The sequence below is a fragment of the Triturus cristatus genome, chromosome 7, assembly GCF_964204655.1.
Source record: "Triturus cristatus chromosome 7, aTriCri1.1, whole genome shotgun sequence".
Classification (NCBI taxonomy): domain Eukaryota; kingdom Metazoa; phylum Chordata; class Amphibia; order Caudata; family Salamandridae; genus Triturus; species Triturus cristatus.
The window spans coordinates 654,073,239-654,099,129 of NC_140590.1; the positions used below are offsets into that span (position 1 = coordinate 654,073,239).

General features: G+C 43.8%; 1 protein-coding gene across 1 annotated transcript in view; it reads right to left on the bottom strand.

Annotated features, from left to right (window-relative positions):
* The window catches only part of RGS9 (regulator of G protein signaling 9), a 714,724-nt gene that overhangs the window by 453,116 nt on the left and 235,717 nt on the right, over positions 1-25,891 (bottom strand). Inside the window, exon 3 of the mRNA XM_085617281.1 lies at positions 1,885-1,935. Coding sequence (XP_085473407.1) covers positions 1,885-1,935 — 51 coding nt within the window. The remainder of the gene's footprint in view (positions 1-1,884; positions 1,936-25,891) is intronic.

Here is a 25,891-nt window from a genome sequence, read left to right on the forward strand (position 1 = left end):
CTCCATTTAACAATCACTTGCTCACCCCACAACCTCACTTGCTCATTCTAACTCACTCACAATGATTTAATTTCTTTCAATCACTCACAAACACTCTTTCGCCCACACATGCACAACGAAACAACACTGTACAACACCACATTTGTGTACCTGGAAGGAGGGGCGTCAGTGTCAAATGAAGCACTGATAAAAAAGCTATTAATCCATTACAGCTCCTGCTTCAAGAGCAATAGCATACTTATGTTGATGTTTGACAAAATATTGAGTTGTAAATATCTGGAGCGAAAACGAAATACTGTGATAAAAAAATATTGCAATGCAAAAATATTGTTGTCAAGAATAACGCTTTCCCTATTGTTTCTTAGACTGAAGTGTGACTAATCCCTCTGAAGTCCAACACGTTCCCTACTGTTGCACTGACTGGGGTAGAAATATTAAATCTAACCCTTTTGAAGTATTTTTCCCCTACTGTTGCGCTGTTTGGAGTGGAAACAATCAATCTATCTCCTACTAACTCAACATTTTCTCTACAGTTGTGCTGTTTGGAGTGGGAATAATAAATGTAACCCCTCCAAAGTCCAACACTTTCCCTTCTGTTGCATAAAGTGGAGCGGAATTGTATTAATAATATTCCCAGACGTCAAGACCTTTCCTATTATTCGTTACATATATTGATTTTTTTTTATGTTATATTATATTTTTACAGTTTTCATTTTTGAAAAATGTTTATAATATTATTGGTGATTGTGTTTTTTATTTTGTGATATTTTATTTATTTGGTAAAATATTTAATATTTTGTAACAGAATTTTTTCATATTTTTAAGTTGTATTTAAAGATAGATAGATAGATGCTTTTAATTGTAGTAAATTTGAAGTATTTAACTAAACATATTTAATAAAAGACGGAGTTTTAACAATTGTGTTGCTATATATATATATATATATATATATATATATATAAATACATGTACAAATATATATACATTCTACCGATGTTCAAAACATGAATCAACTTGGCTTCAAAAATTATAATGAAAAAATGTGAAAGGCACTGTTTTGCTGTTAGATGCAACAGCTAAACACGGCCTTTCATATTTTTTCATTATAATTTTTGAAGCCAAGTTGATTCATGTATTGAACAGCGATAGTATGTTTTCACTGTCTATCAACTTGTGATTGTATTTCTATGGTTGACGGAGCACTTTCTTTAATTTGACAAAGGCATTGCCGAAACGCGTTGTTCTGTGTGCACAATAAATTTGTGTACAGTCCTCTGGTGTGCCGCCTGGTCCTTGCGTGGATTTCCTGCATTGCCCTTGGTTTGGAGGAGTAAATAAATATACATATATATAATATACAAATATGTAAACACACATACACATCTATGTGTGTGTGTATTTATATAAATAAATATTTAAGTATTAGTGGAATGTATGTAATTCCCATCATATTAAGGATATGTCCTAAAATATTTACTATTTTAAAATGTATTTTTTTAAACTATATTTGTGTTGTGTTTTGGACGATATTAGTGTTAAATGATATTTTATTTCTGATATTTTTGTACTTTCCATTATATGTAAAGGGACACAATATTTTGGTAAACAATATTTTTGAGACGATATTTGTGTCATACTATTCTGTTTACCGCAGTCCTGCATCAGTGATCCCTTATGGCAGGACCCAGATCGGTAATAGTGTCCCCTAGAATCCCTGCCTCTGACTGAGGACACCCCGCTCCTTCTCCTAAGTGTTGAGTGGTGTGTTTGCACCTAGCACGGTGAGGGAGTGCACAAAGACCCTTTATATTTTTTTCATTTATATACTTTAAATAGTTTCTCAAAGTTAATAAAACGAATTCAAAACATGTATCAAGAATTTACCTTCATCTGTTATTTGTAGGCGTTGAATAATCCACTCGAATATGTCATGACCTGAAAGAAAGAGCAGGGTTTTAGATTAGAAGAGAAAACTGAAAACAAGCAAGACCAATACAAGCATCGGCTGCAATTGGACCCCAGTCAAAGATGGTATTAAAAGAGTAAGGAATGAAAGATGGAAACAAATGAAAGGAGGATGGAGGGAAGGATGGAATATAAAGAATTCCTCAGAGGAAGCAATGGCTGGGCTCGCACATCACCCCCGCTCAGTTCTGGCTTCTCCTTGGTGAGACAGGATGGCCAGATCCATGCCGCCTTTACAGGATTCCCACTCACTACATAGATGAGTTCCGTACAGCTGTTTGTGTGAATGTGTTAAAAACCGAACCCCACTAATGTCAAAGAATACTTTGCAAATATTGCATTTCAGTGGAGATTATTTGCAGATGCATTGATCATTATAACCCCCTGACTGGATCTGAGCCTTCTGTGCGTCCATGAGTCCAGCACTAGTCTTACTGAAAGGGGACACATGATCGGTGGCTTGTGTTTCTCCTTCCCCTCCAGAGGCGGCAGTTTCACATTCCTTGATCACTGACCCACAGGTCTCCATCTCTCCATTTTAATGCAGTTTGTGTCTCTCGGAGATGCTGCTTCTTGGAGCATGTTAAGAGCTGTGAACCCCAAGCATTCCTTATCCTAACAACAATCCCTTTTGCGTCCACCCTCAAGGAGACCCGTGAAGTGCACGACAGGGCTAGAGCTGCAGTTCCATGGGCTGAGGGGCATCTGCTCCCCATACATGGGCTGTCAGCGCTGGGTCCAACATTCACATATGATTGATGATAGGAGGGATCTCACTCTATCATACTTTAAAGAGAGGTCAAGAACAGCATGGGCGTAGACCAACACGTGTCCTCTCACCCTCCTCAGACACTCTCAGGCACACTCACAGTGCACTGCAATCTCTGGGGGACGAAAACAAACACCTTTCAAAGGCACTAAATCCATACAGCTGGATATTCAGAAACTGTCCAACGTGAAGTCCTTTCTGGCCTCCTAATGAATTTGACAACCAACAAAGACCCAAGGATGTGCATAGAAATGCATAGTACCGCCCTCCAGCTCTCGCAATGGAAAATAAGTTGTTCAACATACTTTGGTGTAGGGCGTCTGTCAGGTAACAGCACATCCTAGTCACACTTGATGCCAGCAAAAAGCACTTCACTCCCATGGCGATTTTGTCAGCTTATGAAATACCCCTTACCTTGAGGAAGAGAGAATTGAGAATTGCTCTTGATAGGCTTTGGTAGAAAGCCTCTGTATGACTCCACTGATACTGAGAGATGCTCTACTTTAAACAAGCTCTAGCCATGGACTCAATACTGCCCACATTGCCACTTGTGTACATAAGTTTATCAGAGAATTGAGTATGTTCACACTTACATATTTCAAAACTGGCACACAGTGATACATGTGCACTTCTCGGCTAACATTTGCAAGGAAGTGAGACCAGAAGAGTGGTGGAGGACAGACCTAAGAGGGCAGAATCCATTGTGAGCCCACAAAACAGTAAGCTTCAAGAAAAGGCAGCACGGGCCAGCAGGGAAGGCACTGGGAAACATGGGGCGAATGGAGAGCATAGGGTGGACTACACAGGTAGTAATGGCATGATCTAGCTTGTGGTGGGAAAAAATAAAAAAGCCACTTACACTCATGAGCAATGAATGAACGATATATTCGAAAGGTATAAACAGTGTAAAGGAAGATAGTACAAACAAATTCTTTATTTTCAACATCGTGCAAGACTTTGTGTCATTAACGTCAACATCCATAATCTGACACCCTCTTCAAAACATTTAGGCACTTAATACAAGTAGCACACTACTGGCTGAGTGTAAACTCTGGGCACGAAATTAACATTACCGTGCAGTAACACCCCCCACCAGTACCATTCGCTTATGAGTCAATCCCCTCGGAATGGGGAATAACTGTGCTGACCCAGTTTTTCTCTGCACAGGTGGTAAACGTGAGCTGGGGGGCAGAGGCTAGGGTGCTTGGTGTAGGGGTCTGTTGGCGGAGGGAAGGGGAAAAGGTGCCCTGGTATTGTGGAGCAATATATACTCTCCCTTGCCGAAAAAAGACATGCTCAGGCAAGGAGGGCACAGAGTTGTGGCTGCTTTTGCAGTCAAAGGGCCAGATGTAGGTGGCCAAATAGCGATCGGTAACGCTGAAATGAGCAGAATTCCAGCATTACCGATCGCTATTTGGCTGCGAGCAATGTAGGTGAGTTTAAACCTACTAGCAAAATAAGGAATCGCAAAATTGCGATTCCTTATTTTGCTCTTGCATTTAAGGAATCGGGAATTGCGATTCTTTAAATGCAATGTAAGTAGCACAAAAGTAAGTGCACTTTAGCCTTAAGGAATCGCTAATTACCACCAACTTCAAGTTGGTGGTAATTAGCGATTTCCTTTACAAAAGCACTTTTCTGCTTTTTTTAAAGTGCCATGTGGCACACATTCATGCCCTTAGGGCATGTATGTGCACCACATGTGCACACATGCACATTTCAGGGGTGCAACAGGGTGTCCTTTTGACACCCTGGCACCCTTGAAATAGCGCCCGCTATTTGCCATTCTTTAATATCGAATCGCTAATAGTGAATATCTTCCCATTCATTCCTATGGGCCTCCTAGCCCATAGGAATTAATGGGTAGGTATTCCTTATTAGCTAATCTCAATTTGGGATTCGTTATTAAGGAATGTTAAGGAATCGCTAGTATTTTAGTGATTCCTACCTACATTCAATTTAGCGAGTCCTTAATAGCGAATCGGTAAAATTTGCTATTAAGGACTCGGTATTTCGGTTTTACCTACATCGAGCCCAAAGTCTTCTGCAATTTTACCATCCAGAATTATGGGCCGGTAAAATCAGGTTTGGTGTTCCAGCACTCGGAAAAAATGGTTTGAATGATATTTTATTTATTATTACATGTTTTTAATTTTGCTTAGTTTTTTATGTGTATATGACTAATTATGCTTCAGAGCACAAAACACAAAAGGAGAAAGGGAAGGAGGGACAACAGGCAAGTTAAAAGTCAGAAAACAACAAATGCTTGGCAGACGAGGTAGGTTTCCAGTTCTATACAAACTTACTTGATGTTAGATAGATTCATGACAAGGAGGCAGTGGAAGAGTGATTCGGATGAAGGTACCTTGTTGGTGCTGAGACTTGGCTCCATACCTTTTGCATCTCAGTTGTCCAATTGTGAGACAGTGGTGGGGCAGCGGGGTGGTGTGACAGGTAATTCAGGGTTGTACCATTCAAGGCATACCTGAAATAAGATTTCAAATTCCAGCTTGATTTTTAAAGTAGGTGTGATATGATTGGAGACTTTCAATAGAAGAAAATGCCAGTTATGTTTTTTTTGCTCTTTGTTCATGTTTTTTGCCGGGGGAACCCCTTTAACATCACCAAGATCAGACTGGCCCTATCGGCACCGGTCACTACCCGCTGGAGGCTGGAAGGGTGGGGGATGGTTTGGTGGATTTGGGAGCTAGCTTTGATGCTGGGGCTAGAGTCGACTGCTGCCGAATGCACTTTGAAACAATTGCAAAAACAAAGGATTTTAAACAGTGCAAGACAATTAATGTCTGCCTACACGAACTTTAAGAAATATTTGTTTTTGCAGTTGGTCTTATAGTCCCTAAATTGAGGCTGCCCTGTGATAGCGTGCTACCTCATGACTCCCCTCACACTGAACCCTTAGTCAGAGGCGTAGCTATCAATGGTGCATCAGGTGCAGTGGTATCGGTGCCCAAAGGGCCCACTGAACACTGATTACTGCTAAACTTTAGGGCCTAATACCCTTACTTGCACTATGGCATATCACAGCACTGCTAGGCTACTGCCCAAAGTGTGTGCCTGGCACTAGAGAGAATGCTTTTCAATACAACTTCTATTTGTTAAATCAATTCTTTAATACTATATTGGACTGGCTCGAAGTGAGAGGGCCTGCTTGGTGCGATAACTCACTACACACAGTATGGGGGCTAACAGACACACTTTGCCATGGCTGCTTTTTGTTCCCAGCTCAGCCCTGAACACCACTGCAGTAGTTGATGCACTAAAGGGCAACAGCTTGGATAAGGGTAAGTCGGTATCAAGTGTGCAGTATGAACACTAGGCCTGGGCGGAGTTCACTGACTTTTACTCCGCGAAACTCCGCAAATCGCCACAATAACTCTGCTGTGCTCTGCGGAGTTCAGCCAGCGACACAGTCTATTAAGTAGCGCTGCTCGCACTAATTTTAAGCACCAGGAGTTTGTCCCGCACTATAAAATCAGTGCAAACTGCAGCGTGCCAGAGGGTGCTGCTGCTTTCTGCCGCTTGAGTAGGCATTGTACTCGAGCAGCAGCTTCCTCAACACGAGCAGCAGATTTCTCAATGTGAGCAGTCGTGACCTGCCGCGACCGCCCGTTGGCGAGCCGTGCAAGAGAAAAAACTCTGCTCCGCCTCACTTCGCAGAGTTTATTAGTAGTGTTAAATGTGCATAATATTTCCTATTTCCATAATTTGGTGTTGGACTTTTATTGTGTGTTGTGTCTTAATTATTTACTGAATTTGTGTTTTTAAATGCTTTACACACCTGTCTTCGAAGTTAGGCCTGTCTGCTTGCAGCCAAGCTACCAAAAGATGAGAGTGGAAATAGTTTTTTGAAACCTAGTCTGAGCCCTATATTGTGTTAGTGGCATTGTTGCCAGTGGTAGAGGCATATTTACCAAATAATCCACTTTCCTACTTCCTTGTTCCGCGCAGTGTCGGCAAAACTCTGCGAACTCTGCAGGCTGAGCGGAATTCGTCCGCCACCCCTACAAAACACCTTGGGGGATATAGAACAGGACCCAGACATTTCAAACTAAATTACAAGGGATGCATAAAGTGTGCCTAGTGTAAGACCAGATCATAGCAAAATTCTCTGATTTTTCCAGAACTCCTAAATGGAGCTTCGTTTTTTGCCTGTCCAGGCAGAAGCCATGGTTTGGCATCCATATATGCATGTAAGAGAGAAAATTGTCCAGTACTCTGCTATTTTCTTGTTCTTTCTGGATAATTATCTGTATTAGAGTATTGACCGCATACAAGTGGTAGCCGGCGTGCTACTGATGGTTGCTGCATGTGGGTCCATGTAGGGGTTCGCCAGGGGCTGTCCAGAGTGAAGATCCGTCTGGCACTGCAGAGATTTCGTTATTAGTTTTTAACAATGATGGACAGAGTCATAGCTGATGGGGACACTTGCAAAGGAATGGAATGGACCATTGAAACGCAACCTCTTTCATTACAAACATAGCCTCCAGCCGAGATATGAGAGCGCCTGATATAGAAGGAAGAAGGCACACGATTAAGGGAGTTTTCTTTCATGTTCATTAGGGACTGGCTCCGGGAGAGCAGAGTTGCCGGGACGAGATACGGCCGCGGGGCACACCCTGGTACGCCGAAAAGAACACTACGCCCAATTGCAAAGGTACGACCCACGGGGACCAACTGCGACTCCTGTCCAGGTTTTCCATCCGTCCGCTCAGCTCGCAGCTCGGCTCGCAGCTCAGTAAGGCTGTTCAGCATGGCGCGAGGCAGCGTCTGGACCGCCGACCCGCCCGCTGACTCCTGATTCCTGTTCCTGGTCCCCACCGCCATCGAGGGTGGACCGAGGTTGTATCGAGTGGTAAACACAGCCCCGATTGCCGCGATTGACGCTACTGACGCCACTGCTGCCGCTGTTGCCATGAGCCGCGACTCCACGTCCACGCAGCTGATTTGGCTTTGGATCTTGGCTCGGATCTTGGCATTTTGAGAACAGCCAGGCAGCGGGTAGTAGGCGCCCAGCGCCCAGCTCAACTCAATCCAGCTAAGTCCATTCATCTGCAAGGAGACAGCGTAAGGTGAGCTTTGGGAGGATTTTCAACCTGCATGTAGGCTGCTGTGCAAGATGGGTTCTGGCTCTGGCAAGCGCAGCCGCCTTTAGAGGGCGGCTGGTAAGTGAGTGCCCTTTTGACTGGATTCACAGAGGCAGCCTGACTGGGTCGGGTGCGGCTTGCGGTTCCGCCTTGTGAGCCCCGCTTGTCTCTGTTTTTACCCCTGCACCCCACGTCTGCCCACGATCACAGCTACACTTACAGCCTTCCGCTTTTCAGAGCTTTTCATAGCTCCTTTGTTTTACGACAACCTACAAACTCTTCTCGTGTGCCTGGCGCTTACCGTGGGGAGCAGTGGAGACGCGCTGGTCGCTGACAGAGCGGGCAGACTGGGCGCTTGTGTCCGGGCTCGTTGTTGCTTGCCACCGCTGCCGCCACAGGAGTCATTGCGGTTGCTAAGTGGACTTCATCCCCCACAATCACCGGCGAGGTCACCGCCCCTGACAACACCCGCTTACGCGCCCGGAGGCGCTTAAATCGAGGAGGCTTCCTCCGCGTTGCAAAGGCCGGGCAAAGGGCGGGCCGTCTGTGGCCAAAAGAGGCTGGGCTGGGCCAGTACCCTAACATCCACAGGAGGCTGCTGAAGGTCTACCAAGGTAGTGTGTTGAGCTCATCATAAACAAGGGTGGTAGCTATGTAAGAGCTGATCTGGGATTATCAGGACAGGGGCAGACTATTGTGAAGACCTATATAAATATTGGTATTACAGTAACAGCGACATGTCCGCTAAACCCAGAACACGATCGGCTAAAGCAAATACTACGGACCAATTACACCCTAGAAAAATGAGCAAAGCCTTAAAGACCCCGCCACATGTATCAGCGCCACAGACTGCAATTGACAGAATGTTGCTTAAAGCCATCGGTGAAGTCTCCTGCGAAATCGCACGCACGGAGAGGCGACTTTCATTAACACCCCAATTGAGTCAATTGATCTCGCCTCCCCTTACCCTACCACTGACAGTTCAGGACTCGGTTTTGGAATCCCCTGAGATTGTTAGTCCCCCTGTACAGATACCCCCGGATAAGTGCGCAAATGCTAGGGGTAAAGGGACAAATATGCAAGCTGGTAAAAGGAAAGTGATTAGTAAAAAGAAACCTAGGCCTAAAAAGGGCAGAGGTCACCCGGCCACTAATAGTAATGATATAGTAACCATTATGGCGGAAGAAACAAGGGACCAAGCAATGGGTATTCAGGTTCCCCCGGGTTGGGTGACAAATATCATTAGCGACTTGAAGCTACACTTTGAGCAACTAATTGATGCCCAGACTAAACAAATCTTGAGTAGGCTGGATAAAGTTGTGTCGCTTGTAAAACTAAAAGGAGGGGGTAGTAATACGCCCTTAACATTGTTGCCCAATATTTCAATCAGCGACACTGCTACTGCTACTACAAAGTCAGCATCTGTACAGAGGGAGAATCTTAGCAAAACTGAGTTATTAACAAAAAAGACCTCGCCCACCACCCCACTAGATAACCCCGTAGTAGGGCCTTCAAGTGGTTGCAGAGGACCTCGGCCATTGGCCACTCATATTCCCCTTTCTACTGGTGGACGTAACAATGACCCCAGTCAGAATATCAGCGAGGTACCTTACATTAAAGCAGATAACAAGGGGTTCTGTTTAAATTTACCCCCAGAAGCGGCCCCTTATGTTATCATCCTCACAGGGGTCCCAGAGTTAAAACTTGGCCAAACAGAGATGCATGACGAGCTTAAAAACAAAGTCATGCACTGGCTGAACAAAAATAGGCCATTGCCAAGGGATGAACAGGGGGAAATTTTGCACGTAAGAAGGGTTAGGTGGATTGGAAATAAGGCAAAAAACACAGTGGGTGATTGTGTGGTGATTAACTTTAGGGCCAGTAGAACAGTAGACTACATATTAAGTTGGGGCCCGGTAGTTATGGATAGCAGCATTAGTCCCACACCTTTATGGTTCTTTTATGCCAATGACTCAAGTCCCCCGTCTAGGAATTGAGCAATCCAAGGCAGCGAGGAGGGTTACCAGATTGGCAAGAATGCCCATGGCATAAAGTCACACGTTTTAGTTAGAAATCATGGTGGAAAAGCCCTGTCAAACAGGTTTGATCCCCTTATGTCCATGGAAGAGTGGGATTGACTGCAAATGGTGGAAGATCAAGCTGAGCAAACCACACAGGACTTTTGACCAATCCCCCCTATAGTCAATGATCAAGTCCACTCTACGGGGAGTAAATCAGGACCTAGTTACCTGGCCGGGGAGAGATCCCGGGACAATACTAATGTAACTAAACTTACACTGGACAAAGTGGTGGGGAATAAGGCAGGGACGCAAGAGGATAAAACTATCGAGTTGGAAGCACAGGGGCCCTCCCAATCACATCACGCACAAGTTGTACAAATTGAGTGTGTATTAAAGAAAGCCACTACTGAAGCAAAGGTTCCCCCCCCAAGAGCCAAACAGTTCCATCAGGATTGGTAAGAAAAGAGGGGATTGAAATGGTTTCCTGGAATATTGCGGGGCTAGCTGCCAAATTCCACAAACAGGAGTGGAGAAAGTATGTCAGCAGATTCCGTGTAATCTGTTTACAGGAAACCTGGGTTGTGGACCATAACCCTTTTCACCTTGATGGCTATCAGTGTTTTTGTGTGCCCGCAAGGAAATTGGCTCCGTTAAGACCAATGGGAGGGCTAATTACATATGTGGACTTACAGCTTGAAGGTGTGTGGGTTGACTTGCAGTGGAACTCAGCCAATATACAAGCTATTGGGTTCGAAGTCAGGAGGATGAACATTGTTTTGATTAATGTATATAATGCTGGTTCAGGGAATGGGAAGAGCTCAATAATACAAAACCTAGACGATTTATAGACCGATGAGCTAGCGGCGAGTAAGAGGGTAGTAGCCCCATATGTGATTTTAGCAGGGGACCTAAATTGTCACCTGTGTCCCAATTTGGGATGGACGGATGGGGCTTGGACTGGTTGCACAGTGGGAAAAGGCCCACACCTCGAACACACCCCTGATGGATTGGAGTTAGAGAGGGTCTTGAATAATCATGCACTTAGGCATACAATAGACCTGATGGGGCCTAAAGACGGCCATAAAATCGCCCCAACATTTAAGGGAAGAGGGTATTGCTCCATTATAGATTATATAGCAGTGTCGATCCCTTTTGTGAATTGGTTAATTAAGGCTGGCATTGAATGGAGCATATTCAGTGACCACAATCCCCTAGTCCTGAGGATTAAGAACTGGGCCCCTTGTAATAACAAGAAAAGTGATAAGGCAAATAGTACACTGAGGGCTATGGACCAGGGGAGAAGGCTCAGATGGGCCAGGGTGGATGGGGACGCCTTTTACAGATCCCTAATGGAGGAGGGTAAAGAAATGATTGGGGTGTGCTTAGATACCTCACTTAAGGGTTCTATGGTGGTTAAAGCCTTTGAGGCAATGGCACATGTCATCGATGGCCTATTAAAATCTCCTGTATCAGGGCCAATGAAATGCTCCCCTAGATGGTTCAATAGAGATTGCTCTAGGTCCCATAACGAATTAAAAGAAAGTTTAAAAAAGGTCCCCAGAGACAAGGGGTGTATTGTACAATGCAGGTTAGCATACAAAAAAGCCATCAAATCAAGGAAATTAGCTCTTCAATCACAAACATGGGAAAACCTACGGGAGGCTGCAGATAGAAAAGACCATAGGGCATTTTGGGAAATAATAAACAACCCTTGCTTCCAGGACGTGGTTGCACCGGAAATTGGTACAACCATTTTACCGGAGCAATGGTTTGACCATTTCAAAGTCCTGTATAACCACGCTAATGAGCAACCGGGGGGGGGTGGGGCAATTTGCCCATGGATGACATATGTAGAATTCACGGTGGATGAACTGGTAGTGGGGATTAAGGGGCTGACGCAGAACAAGGCACCAGGTCCGGATGGTATCCCCCCGGATCTCTACCTAAGCAAAGTCTCCACAGGTATGCCAAGATCCTGGTCGACAGCCACAATAGTCCCAATTTTCAAAAAGGGAAAAAAGGATGACCCCAGGTGTTACCGACCGATTTCTCTAATTGATGTAACGGCTAAAGTATTGGGGAGAGTTGTCCTGAACCGCCTTTTAGACTGGGCTGATGAACATGATATAATAACAGACTTGCAATATGGTTTCAGAACAGGAAGGTCAACCACAGACCAGTGTCTGAACCTCTATTTATTAACAGCTAAATACACTATTGCAAGTAACCAGTCGGTTTACATGGGGTTCATGGACCTCTCATCGGCTTTTGACCATGTTAATAGAGAAAAGCTCTGGAACCTGATGATCAAACTAGGGGTAGAAGAAGGCCTGGTAGTTATTTTAAAAGCGCTCCACTGGAACACCTCCGCCAAAGTGCGTTACAATCTGGAGGGTGACACTACAGCTCCCTTCCCTTGCACCAGCGGGGTGCGCCAGGGCTGTATATTGGCCCCATTCTTGTTCTCATTATATATAAATGGGCTAGAACAGGCACTATGTTGCTTAAATGCAGATACCCCCAGAGTAGGTGCACGAGCAGTACCGGTGTTGCTATACGCCGACGATGCGGTACTTTTAGCTCGAACGCCGAAAGGCCTCCAGACTTTGTTGGATGGGTTTGTTAGCTTTATGGCTAGTTTAGACTTATCGGCTAATTTAGCCAAGTCATATGTACTGTTGGCTGGTTCTAAACCATGCAAAAAGTTTTGTTATAAAATCGGCTCACATATAGTGGAACAGGTTAAAACCTTTTCCTATCTGGGCGTTTTATTTGATGGGCTTTTAAATTTTAAATTTTTAATGGAAGGGAGAAGTGCAAAAGTAGTGGCATCAACAGGGGCCATTATGAACTATGGACGTAGGCTGGGCAGATGGTCGCCTGAACAGGTCATGCACCTCTACGGCTCAGTTTGTTGTCCCAAAATAATGTATGGGGCCGAAGTTTGGGGCTTTGCAAACCCCCTACAAATCCAAACTGAGGAAAACAAATTCCTGAGGAAGGTCTTACAAATCCCACAAAGCACTTCAGCTTACATTACACATGCAGAATTGGGAAGGGTATATATGGAGGACCTGATTAAAGTTAGACCACTCATGGCCTGGTTAAGAATTTGGACTAATAGTGAGGCTGGCCTGAGTAGGCAAATAATTAGAGATTGCATGGGTAGAGACAAGGGGATGGATATCCCATGGTTGAGTTATGTAAAGGGTGCTTTGACAGGATTAGACTGTGAGCATCTCTTTACTGAACCCACAACAATCACCCCCGAGGATAAAACTAACATCAAAAGAATCTTTCTGGCAAAGGAGATTGCACGCAGAGCCGCCTCAGAAGAAAGTAAGTCCACAGTCCGTATTTATAGTTCAGTTAAGTCAGCTGAAGGTCTAGAACTATACCTTGCCTTACTATATAATGCACAAGATAGATTTTTAATTACTCGTTTTAGGCTCAACCTTTTACATCACCTCTTGGCTGACCCGCCCGGCTTTACGGCCACGGTTGAGCAGAAGGGTACCTGCGGCTGCGACAATAGGTCTCCGCAGGATACCCTTCATTTTGTATTACTTTGCCCTTTTTATTCAGTACCCAGACACCGCTTTTTAGTAAGGTTTTTAAAACAAATGAAGTTTAGACATGCCAAAATTGCTCTTTTATACTTACAAAAGGTCGAGAATCCACTGACGTTAGCTTGCATTATGAATTTCATTAGAGTGGCAATAAGATTGAGACACACTAGAGGGTCATTTTGATTGCCTTGATGCAATTGGTTCCCTAAATGTTTATGCAAAATGTAATGTATTGAAATGTTTTTAACTGTATATTGCACTTTTATGATATTTTTTAAATATCGAATAAAGGATTTTGACTGACTGACTGGCTCGAGGGTGCTGGCAATTCAATGTATGATTGATTTCAAACATAAACTACCAGCCAGAAGCAGTCTCCTACCCACGTCCTAACATTCAGGCAACGGTTACCGGCTGAGCCCTTTCCGCCCTGGCTTGGAGCCCCCTGCCGCAGCTGAGCCGCGTGCGAATGGCTGCTTCCCTTCCAGATGTGACCACGCCCTGTTGCTTTAACAGACCTGAAAGGATGACGCTTCCGAATATTTACTTCGACTAAAGATTCGAGTAGTGCCTTTTATGTCCCATTCTCACCCCCTCCAGTGTACTGGTATGCTTTTTGCTGAATGAAAATAGGGGTAAATCATGACGTCGATCGCTCTGATGCCGCCTCGTTTCTTTCTCCTGTCTATCCTTCTATTCCCAGTGAGGACGAGCGCCGCCGACGCGACCCCCTTGCACTGCGCGGTAAGGCACAGTGGAGCTGTCGTGACTAAAACTCAAACAGACTAGAGATTCCCCTCAAGAAACATCAAGAAGACATCTATAATTCAAATAATGCAATTAAAGTTTCAAGAGCCGTTCTAGCAGCAGCGCTGTGATATCCCTCCTAGAAAAAAGCTTTCCGCGCGCTCCCGGCCTGGAAAGGCTCCCACTGAGACCGGGTAAAGACGCCCCTGCCTGGCACCATCTAGTGCTGTTACCTAAGAATGGAGATTTGATTTGACGTCCGCGCGCCAAACCCTACTCGGTGAAAGTTGCAGTCCAAAAATCTGAAATCTACAAACAAAATGCCCATTTTGTGAGGTATTGCGAGTAAAACTGAGGTCTTTCAGTGAACCCCGCCCTATTCTGTGGGAATAGCTTATAATTATATCATAATAGCAAAACACTCGTTTTTTTGGAAAGAATTAGCATTCATTCGCAAAAAGAGTCACTGGCTGGCAGTGAAAGAGGTCTCTTCCGGTGTGCTCTATAGTGGGCTGGTCTTCGGAGCCGAGCAGTTGAGACGGTCATAGCTGTGAAAAAGAAGGATAAATCCGAATTATGACATTTGGATGGTTAATGTTTATTTAAAATTCTCTAAGATTTAATTAATCTTTCTCTCAAAGTTTTTGCTTGCCCTGAACTATTTAAATAAATTTGTAACAATTCAGTTGCAAGATAGCTGAGCTTTTGACACAGACTTCAGTCTGTGCATTGTAGGCCCACATGTATATTCTGGCAAAATCAGCCTCTCAGACTTCCCAGACTGCTCAGTGGAGTATTACTTAAGGGTCTTATTCTGAGTCCTGAGGGCATTTATCACGCCTCGGTGAAAACGGGTGTTTGCACCCAATTTGACATTCCGAGTCCTGTGCAATCTGTGATTTCCCTCTGCACAAATTGCACCAGGTAATGCCTGGTGAAGTTTGTGTGGGGTGATTGGTCATGATGAGGGAAAACATAATCTTGCATTACAGTAAACCCAAAACGGCCCTATCCCTCATTTGACCTGCAGAACTCAGAATCAGGAGATAACATTGCCAGAAGAAAAACATTTAAGTAGTGATATGTTTATTTCCCTGATCATCTTAAGTCATGTTTGCAACTGGCTCATAAATTTGGTATTGCAATTATGTGGTAAGATGTTTATCACACCTGGTAATTAGCACTTGCAGTACAGTTTGCACCCTCCATCAAATTCCAGAAGGTTAAACCAGTGAGAATTCAACATTGTTTGTTTGCTAAACACCAAAGTCTGCAAGTTATTCCCCAAAAAGTCACACCATATAAATCCCAAATCCTAGGTTGTCTGATTTTATTGGCCACAATCCATTCTGACTATCTCCCTGGGGCATTAGTAATCAGCCCACAGTTTGAAACGGCCTTGAATTCCCTTGAAGGGAGCCAGTGTGATTACATGCAAAGTCTTTTTTTCTATGAAGCCTACATCACTTAGGCGTTGTTCGCCAGCTACTAGATTTAGATCAAACTGCATATCTCTACCTGGGTACACATTCAATTGAGAGGTCACAAGAAACATTTCACAGCCTTACAAGTGGCAAACAGACTAAAACAAGCATCCCCTTAAAGTTTAACCTTCATATAGAAGACTTGCCAAGGGTAGTAGAGCAGTGCTGCCCAGTGCATAATTTGTAAAAAAAATAATAATAATAAGTGCCAGGGCTCTCGTCAGGAGGCAACTGCAGCCTGCACTACACATTGCTCCTGCCAGCACTGCCAATGACAGTTCCAACACAACCACTAACCATCACACTCCCACAAGTGTGACAATTCAGACTATTTCAGGCCCCCAAAGCTATAAGAATGGCTTGGGCGGCAGGTAATAGTAATTTTTAATGTATATTGAATTAATAATGAACTGTTGTTGTGGTCCTCTCTATATTAGCCAGACAGTGCCACCATGTGGTTGACTGTCACAAGGGCCGGTGTTGCCAATGAAGTGCCAAGCACCAGAAACCACCGGCTCAAATTAAGTACTGGTGATGACCCTTCTGGCCCCAAATAGAAAATTGTGATATACCTGTCCTTAAGTATGCAGTTGATCTCTTTTTGTTAGACCAGACCTCTATTGCCCTTGGCAAAAACTTGATCTAAAGGCCACGAATGGCTGAGATAATCACCTGATGATCAACACTGCCAAAAGCAAGCTCATGATATTCTCAAAAAGATAAGCAAAGCCAAAATATAGGTGGAACTGGAAAGCTCTGCTGGAGAACGTTAAGAAATAGCAATATCTAGGGATTTTGTTTTCGGTTAGTGTAGCTGAGGCTCCTCGTATCCAGAAGCACCACACTACTACTTGTGAAAAAGACATGCTGCCATTGCACGACTTAATGGGAAACGGGGATATACAAGCCATAAGGAATGTATATGAATTAAAAATTCCCTCAGTGGCCTAGAACGGTATGGAATGTCTGTCTCTATGTGAATGTAAATAAATTAGAGGAGATATTGAGGAACAGCCTTTGAACCGTGTGGCAGGGGATGTCATTTGAAGCAATTTGTCTTGAACTAGGCTTGTCGGTTTTCCCTTATGAAGGCCATGGACGGATCTTCAGGTCCCTCTACCAGCTGACTAAGGCCTGCCAGAATCTGGTATACATAGAGCAGGAATGGGGCCAGAGGGAGATTTTTTAAACAATATTCTTCTCATTTCTACAGCACTGTGGACACAAAATGTTCCAGGGCAGAAGGTACAGCGTTGTAGTTTGCGAGGTAGTCTCAAACAATGTTCAAAAGCACCAGCAATTGGGCCAAGCTTCCAGTCCGATATGAGACACTGTAGGACGATTAAGAGATTATTACCCACTCGCTAGACGGCTGCAATAGGCTTTCCACAGATCGATCTGAAAGCCAACTTAGAAGAGAAGTATATGTGATTTTATTTCTTAAATTAAAATCAACTGATGTTCCTTTGGCGAAGGACAGGAGGTATTGGAGTGGGCAGGACGATATCATTGATAATGGCTGTTGTGTGAAAAAATCATCCAGGAATCCCCCCACACACCCATTTGTTGGCTGGCCATTTGTATGTTTTGGAATCTATGGTCAGGTTTTTTAGGTAACATTAACTTTGTCACCAGAGAAGAAGAAGAAGAATTCTCATCATACAGTCTGTTTGGTATGCCATAATCTAGAATATGAAATCGTATTGTTAACGATGAATTTGATATATTCATTGTCCTGGCCTATCCTTTGAGGGAGTTCCTGTTGGAATTGTAAATGTTTATTTGTTCAAATACATTATATTTTATTGGAAAGTGAGTATGTGCGGGCATAGTTTGGATGCAGAGCCCTCTAATTAAAAGTAATGGGAAGGAGTGGCAGGACCCTAGTTTCAAACCCACAGGAACATAGCAAAAGTCTCTCAACTTCATGTTAACTGCCTGTTTGGGTTATTGTTCACCCAGGACATTGTGGATTGGCAGCAGAAACTCAGTTTTATATAAATGGCTAATACCGCCAATCGTCACTTCTCATCCCAGTCATGACTAGTGAGGCTCTCACTCACATTTGTTTGATGTTCTGAAAGTAGTCCTACTTCTCTTTTAGGCTTTCACATAAGGCTCCTCCCATCCTCTGGCACTTCCTATTCATCCCCCTGTATTGGTGTCAGCGTCAATGACTGCAGATGTTCAGTAAACCAGAGAAATGTTTTGTTAATTGTTGGACGGGCTTAACTTCAAAGACAGGTATGTAAACCATTTAAAAACATCAATTCAGGAAGTAATTAAGACACAACACATAATAAAAATCCAATACCAATTTATAAAAATAGGAAATATTTTTATCCTTAAAATGACACCAAAACGACAAAAATCCAATGTAGGGAACCGGAGATATGAATTTTGAAATATTTAGCAAAATATAGCACTTAGAAGATTATAGCACCATATTGTGACACCTGCTCGCGATAGACCGGGTCAAAGTCAAAGCTTCAGGCCGACTGCGATGGAGCCTTGGGCGGCTACAGCTCGCGGCAGGACCCGGTCTCAATTTGTACCTTCACACTTAAAAACTTTTCTGGAGCTTTTCTTCCTGAGGTCACTTGAAGCTCCCAACCAGTCCGGATTCTGTGAGGGTTCGCAGGATTGCTTTCGACGATATCCTGGTCAACTTCCCTGGAGCGGACTTAGAAACTTTTCCTTTAACGCTTCAGCGGGGCAACCCAGGAATCCAGTCCGACACGCGATAATAGGCAGGCGGCTTGGCGTTCGCGGTTGCTCCCGGTCACCTTTTCTACGAGCGGACTTAGAAACGTTTCTGGAGCTTTTTCTCGCAGGGTCTCTCGATGCTTTCCATGTAGCCGGATCCGGTGAGGGTTCGCTGGCTTCAGTTTTCTTCTAGTCCCAGTCAAACACTGGAAGTTGGACCGATGGAGCTTTTAATGGGACGAACCTGGATGGCTTGGCCGGCTCGTGGTTGAAGGCAGACGGCCTGGCTGGCCAGGTTGAGTCGATCCCTCTATGGAGCTTTTTTCCAAAGTTGCTCCAAAGTTCTCCAAACTTCTTGAACTTCTTCCTGAAGTTCCTCAAGGGGTCCCAAAGTGTCTCAAACTCACTTCAAGTGTCTGGAAGCTCCAAGATGGTCCTTGAAAGTTGAGGACTTCAGTTCCCACAATCCACTAGTACAAAACCCTTACAAATCCACTGGTAGTTCTCCAAGGTGTAGATTTAGTTGGTGATGTTCCAGATGAGCTCTTTTAACCTGTAGCTTTCATAGAGTCCACTCTTTAGTTCTTTTTCAGCAAGATAATCCACAGGGCTGTAGTTTCAGATGGTGCAGTCTTCAGAGATCAGGCCTTAGAAATCTTCGCACAGCAAAACTTCTCAACAGGGCATTTCTTGCTTCACTAAGTTTCAAGCAGCAGATCTGTAGGGCTCTGCCCCTCTCAGATACTTATTCCAAGTTCTCTGGGTCAAGCAGGAGGTCACTTCTGACCAATGGGAGCAGGGTAACTCCTCCAATATATGACCACATCCTGTAGAGTGTGGCATTATTTTGTTCCAGAGTGCATCAAATCTTCCAAATCCATAATGGCTGATTTTCCAGCTGGCTAAACACGCCCCTAGGATGGCTAATTTACTTAGACTCTCCCCCTGCATCTGTTCACATCTTCCTTAATCCTACCATCTGCCTAAGGTGGGAAGTTCAGAGTTGTAAATGACGCTGTTCTCTGCTCTCCCCTTTGAAGAACATAGTTTACAACTCCTCCCCATTGCCTGGCATTCCTATGGAACATGGAACAGGACACTGCCCTGCCAGCAGAGATGGTTAACCCAAGGGGCTCTTTATCACCTCTTCAAGGCAGCCTGGCTAATCCACTTAACTCTGACCAATCAGGGAAGACCACTGGAAGGCTGAATTTGGACTTACAACCAAGAAAGTCTTATAACGTCTAGTATGTACACTTTAGGAGAAATAAAAAAAAAAAAGATATTGTTGGATTTACTAATACCATCCTGGGAAGTCTTTGAATGTTATTTCTACCTCTCTCCTATCAAGAGTTATTAATCAATAACGTCCTACCATGTTAACCTGTGTAACAGGGGATTTGCAATGGAAAGAAATACTAGGGCCATCTTTCCAGCACCAGGACTTACAAAAACATATTTTATAATATCTACAGGAACCCCACCTCATGTGCAACTAGGGGAGACTTTAGGGGTTCTGAATCTGTAGAAATATTGCAGATCCTCCATCCACAGTGCTCGTAGGTCTCAAAGTCGAATTTGAGCAGCACTTTAACACAATGTGGGGAGTGAAATGTGAAATTTCACTTAACCCAGGGTGTGTACCTTATACATGTCTGACCCCCCACCCCTGGGACAACTAGGGGAGACCCTGGGGGTTCCTAATATGCCAAAACATTATAGGTTACCCACTTTTAAGTGCCCCAAACCCCAAGGTCGAGTTTTGGCACAATTTACTTTTTAAAAGCAGTCCTGGCACCCAGGGCTGCTTTTAACCTGACTCCAGGCTTCATCAGTGCACACATGCATGCCATGCCCCAGGGTACTGGGGACTTCTAGGTAATTTCAATCCCACTGCCCTATTATATACTAGGGGCTTATAGGGTAGGTCATGCCAATCACAGGTGTACCCCACCATACCATGGTGTACCCTAGTATATGAAGGTGTTTTATCTGTATTATAATGTGTCTCTTTCAGCATAGCACTGACCCTGGGCCTGGTTAGGCAGAGCCCAGGGACAGTCAGAGTCAGTTACCACCAGTAACAGTCAGCAAAAAAGTTGGAGGGTGCCCAGGGCACATGATGACTTTGCAACATTAATGTAATGTGGCAAGTGGGACCGGCGGTATCCCTGGCAAAGCGATTGCATTATTCTCCCCGCCCTTGTCATGCTTGGGGCTGGAGACCGATCTGGCTTCCATCAATTTGCAACCCCTGGATATATTTCCCTTCTGGGCCCTCATGTCTTCCTCAGAATCCAGCTTTTGTCTTTTCTCATGCAGGTCAACCAAAGCTTTGTTTGCTGCTTCTTGAACAGAGATTCCAACTCTGCCTTGAAATACAAATGACCATCTCCAGCTCTTTATCTGCGGCTGGCTCCTGGTGGTGCCTCTTTTGTGTGCTTTTCTTAAGCTCCATAGCACGGTCTTCAAACTTCTTGATGCTGTGCTCCCCACCACCCCTGTAAAAAGAAAAATCCTCGTGCCCCCTTCTATCTTTTCACAATTATTCTGCTAAATTGGCAATGTTTAAATATGTCTCAACATACTTGTACATTGCAGGTAAGCTCTGTTGCCCCTTTTTACACATACTCCAAGTCAGGAAATAAATGACAAAAGTTGTTGGTGTTGACCCATTACAAGTAAGCTTACTGCTGCTCGTGTTTTTAAAACTTAAAATAAAGCATGATGCTTCTCTTGGCCAGAGACTGCCACCCCTCCGAGATCACTTAAGGCCTCCCCCAGAGGGGGCACGCCCCTCCAGTTTGAAGACCTCTGCTCCATAGTATCACCAAGAACTAGAGCCATGTATTCACTTCTGCACCAGCTGGTGTCAACTAAGCTCTAGCAGGTTGGCTTATTGAAAGAGGTCAAAAATTGACAGATTAGTGAAAAATAACATTGGGAAGGTTACTTATCTAATTATTACATTTGTCCCCCTCCTCCTTTCATTTCCTTAATTAAAACACATGCTCACATAGTGGTGTATTATGTTAATCATTAGTCGTCATTGATACAAGAGGTTGAAAAACACATCCCGGTTTCAGGGGAAATGACAGCCTATCTGCAGTGATGGTGAAACAAACCGAATATAAGAAAGGGAATATACTTCCAATACCCAAGCCCTCGTATAATTACATCAGATGCAAGCACATGGGGCTCTGGTGCCACTCTCGAGAGGTTAGAAGAAAAGGCAAAGTGGTCAGTAAGTAACTGAGATGTTACACTCTTCAAATTGGAATGAGCCTTCAGGGGTTTGCTCCATACTTACAGAATGCCTTGGTGTTGATCAGAACCGAGAATCAAGTAGCAAAGGCTTACTTCAACAGGCAAGGGGGCTGTAGGAACAGGAGCTTGGCCAATATTGCCACGGAGGTAATCTCATGGGTAGAATATCATCTATTAGCTCTAAGGGCAACAAATAATGCCGGGACAGAAAACATTCAGGTGAACAGTTGTTGACGCAATCTTCTGACATCAATCTCTTATCATCTAAGAATACATACTATTGAGTTAATAGTGGACATTCAGGAGTCCATGGCTGGAATTGTTTGGGTCCCTGAACAAAGTTTTCTCGCACTTTTGTTATTAGACCTGGCATCAGGATATGTGGGCATTGCACGCAATGTCAATCCCATCGCCGTTGATGGCCTTTTTTTACATCCTCTCTGATATCTCTCATTCCAAAGGTTCTACAAATGATTTGAAGCAAGCAGGTCCAAGTACTTGTGGTGGCCCTATATTGGCCTGTCAGCTATGGTTTCCTCTGTTGAACCACTTATTGAAGGCTCTGTTTCTTAAGCTTCTTCTACTCCCTCCGCATCTTCCTTTTACAAGCCTGACTCCAAGTCAGCTGAGGACTTTGCATCTCACTTCGTGTAAATTGAATAGCTTGCCCGCCCAGGAATTTGGATGTTCAAATGTGGTGGCATTTGACATTCATGTCTGAGGAAACCTTCAACATGGTATACTCAAGGCATTAGAAACATTTTGAGATTTGATGTCAAGGAAAAGGGATACATGCAAAGTCTTGTGACCCATTCCTTATTTTATATTTCCTAAGAGATGGCTTCTTAGTAGTATGACCCCACTCTACACTTTTGTCACAATGGGCAGCAGTTAGAGGTTTCAGGGAGCCATCTATGGATATTTCTGGAGCAATTCCATTGGCATTCAAATTGTTGAAGAGCTTCAAACAGAAAATGATGTTAGCTCATAATCCAGCTGCTACCCAAGACTTGTTTCTAGTACTTAAGGGTTTAAAGACAAACCTTCTGAGCCTTTGAATACTGCTGACATGTCATAGGCATCAGTGACAATGCCTTTATTGATACCTTTGGCTAAAAGATTGATTGGGTGAACTAGGATCTTTGGTGATCACTTACACCTCTCTAAAATATCTGCCCGATCTTGAATTTAAACCTAAAATCCACTAATATGGCCAATTATCCAAATAATGAAGTTGGTTTACCCTGGCAAGGGTTTGCTGTTTTCACGAAGTGCGTTTTGTTATTCCACATAACTTCATTTGACTGGGTATTTCTCTTGTACTTTTGCCCCTAAGCTTGCAATTTAGCCATCGTATTCTGTAGCAACCACTGCCTTTCTTCAGTGGCAAGGCATGTGTCTGATGGCCGTTTACCAGGATTTTCCATGCTATTTCTCTGTTTGCGTTCTATCAATATGGGTCTTTAAGTGCCCTTTGAATTTCCAGTTCAAGATCTACCTGGTATGTGCCCCCAAAGAGTCCCTCTTGAATTACTTTTATGACAATCATTTTGAAATCCAACCCTTCTGCTCCTTCAGGCACATTTGTAATTTTTATATTAATGTGCCGTGCTTGGTTTTGCAGCCTTTCAAGACTTGCTTATGTTATCTTATCCTGGACCTTGAATGAGAGTAGTTGCTGTGTGTTCTTTTCTATATCCAGCTCAGTTTTAGGCAGTGTCTCTTCCAGCACTGTTATCTGAAGCGCTAAATCATCTATTTTGTCTGATAGCTTTTGGCATGTGTCCCGTATTTTTCTAGTTCCCTTCAGCTATTCTGAACCTATTTTGCCTTACTAGTTAACTCTCTTAGCATTGACTCTATCCCATTTCTCATTTCTACAGGTTAAAACATAGGTTGGGGGCATGCTGTTGATATGAACAGAGGCAATGTGGTCACTATTTTTTAAAGCATTGTCATAGCTAAGTGACAATCTATCTGGCGTAGTCAAGTCTTGTTGTGCGTCTTGTGAGATTTCTGGAATAGCTACTTCCCTCCCTTCCAGCTCAGATAGCAGGCCATATCTGTTTGATAGAGGAAGTGAGCTATCTATCAACACTTCAGGGACATTAGACTGTAGGAAGAATGTAAGGTACGATGACTCCAAATAGTAGGTAAAATCCAAAGTTTAATCAAAGAGAGGCACAGTACAACTTAACCACCCAAGGCAAAGGCAGTAACTGACAAATAGAGAGCTCTGGAATATGGAACTGCAATTGTACAACGCAGCTGCAGAGTTCCATGTTCCAAGGAAGGGAGGGCAACGGGACAGGGGACGAAGGGAATAAGAATGAGACAAGAAGAATGCAACACATCTCACCCTTGACACTAAAAAAGAAAGAGGAGAGAAAAACAAAATCAAGACAGTTACCTAGCAGGTAAAAATCTGGGTCGGTCATTACTCTTGACTCTGCATGCCACAGTTTGGGTAGAATGAGAAGAGTTATAACTGGAATTGGGGAAATCATGTAACAGTGAAGCTTCATCACTATATAAAGTCTTGCATTTAGCAACCCTCCTTACATTCCATACTCTACCATCCTGAGTAATGACACTGTTCTTACAAACTTTAACAATTTTAATTGGATGGCTGAACTTGGAAGTACCTTTCACCAAGAAACCAGGATTTTGGATCCTAACCCAGTCTCCTACAGCAAAGTTTTGAACTTTAACATTCATTTTGGAGTCAAATAACACTTTCATCTTGTCTTGCTTGCTTTCCACACGTTTGGCAACAAGATTCACATCAACACTGTCATCCACCTTATAAACTTTTTTAATCCACTATGGACAAATTTCCAAAATTGGTTCTCTGCCCTTCAAAAGCCTGAAAGGGCTTACCCCGGTTACCGAGTGTGGAGTGATGCGATGCATCCACAACTTCTTTCTTACAACATCCTTCCAAGGCTCACTAGACATGCCAGCTGATTGAATGCCATCCTTAAGAACTCGGTTAAACCGTTCCACTTGGCCATTTTCCCTCGGTTCATATAGCGATGTGGTCACATGTTTGATATTACACATATGGAAAAAACTTTCCATCTCGTGTGACGTGAGTTGTACCCATTGTCCGTTACAATAATCTCGGGGGACCCCTCAGGTGCAAAAACCTCTTTGAAAAAAGTGATAATGACTTGAGTAGATGCATTTGCAACAAACTTAACCTCCGGCCACTTAGAGTGATAGTCCACCATGACAAGAGCAACACGGGCATTCGAAGGTAAGTGTTTAAAGGGGCCTGAAATATCAAAAGCCACCTTTTGCCAAGGACACTCAGGCCAAGAGACCGGTTTAAGAGGGGCAGAGGAAACTTGAAGCATTTTATCACTGCTGATGCATTTGGGACACTCTCTAACAGCCCTATTGACCATTTTGTCGAGCCCAGGCCACCAAAAATTGGCCCTGATAAGCCGTTTCATAGAGGACATACCTATATGTCCTTGGTGAGCAAGTAACAAAATCTTGTTCTGCATAGAGACAGGAGGGATGATCTTTCCTCCTTTGAAAAGCTAACCACCAAGGTCTTCAATCTCACCAGATACACCACAAAAAGGGGCAAAATCAGCAGTAGCAGACCCTTCATTAGGCCAGCCATTTTCCACGCATTCAATAATCCGTTGAAACAAAAACATCATTATTCATCTCTGTTGTCCACTCAGTTTCAGACAAACACACAAATTCCTGAGAGACAAAGTCCTTTATGGTGGCAACTATATCCACTTCTTGTTCAACAGGAGAAACACACTCATCAGAACAAGGCAATCTAGAAAGGAAATAAGCTGTGACATTGCTCCTGCCAGGGACATACACAACCTCAAAATCGTACTCCTGTAGTCGAGATGTGAGGCGGGCTATACGGGCAGTAGAGTTCCAACCTCCCCCTGGGGATAATATGCCAACCAGGGGCTTATGATCAGTTCTAAGCGTAAATCTGTTTCCCCACACATAGCTGCGAAAATGTTTGATGGCCCAGATGCATGCCAACAACTCTCTCTCAATCACTGCATATCTCCTCTCAGTCACAGACAGGGTCCTAGAAGCAAAAGCCACACACCACTCTTCCTTTCCCGAACACTGGCTAAAAACTCCCCCAAGACCATAAAGACTGGCATCTACAGTGACAATGCATCTCTTATTGAGGCAGAAGGACTTAAGAGTGGGAGCATTAACAATCTAATTTTTCATCAGTCTGAAAGCTGTCTCTTGTTTATCTGACCAT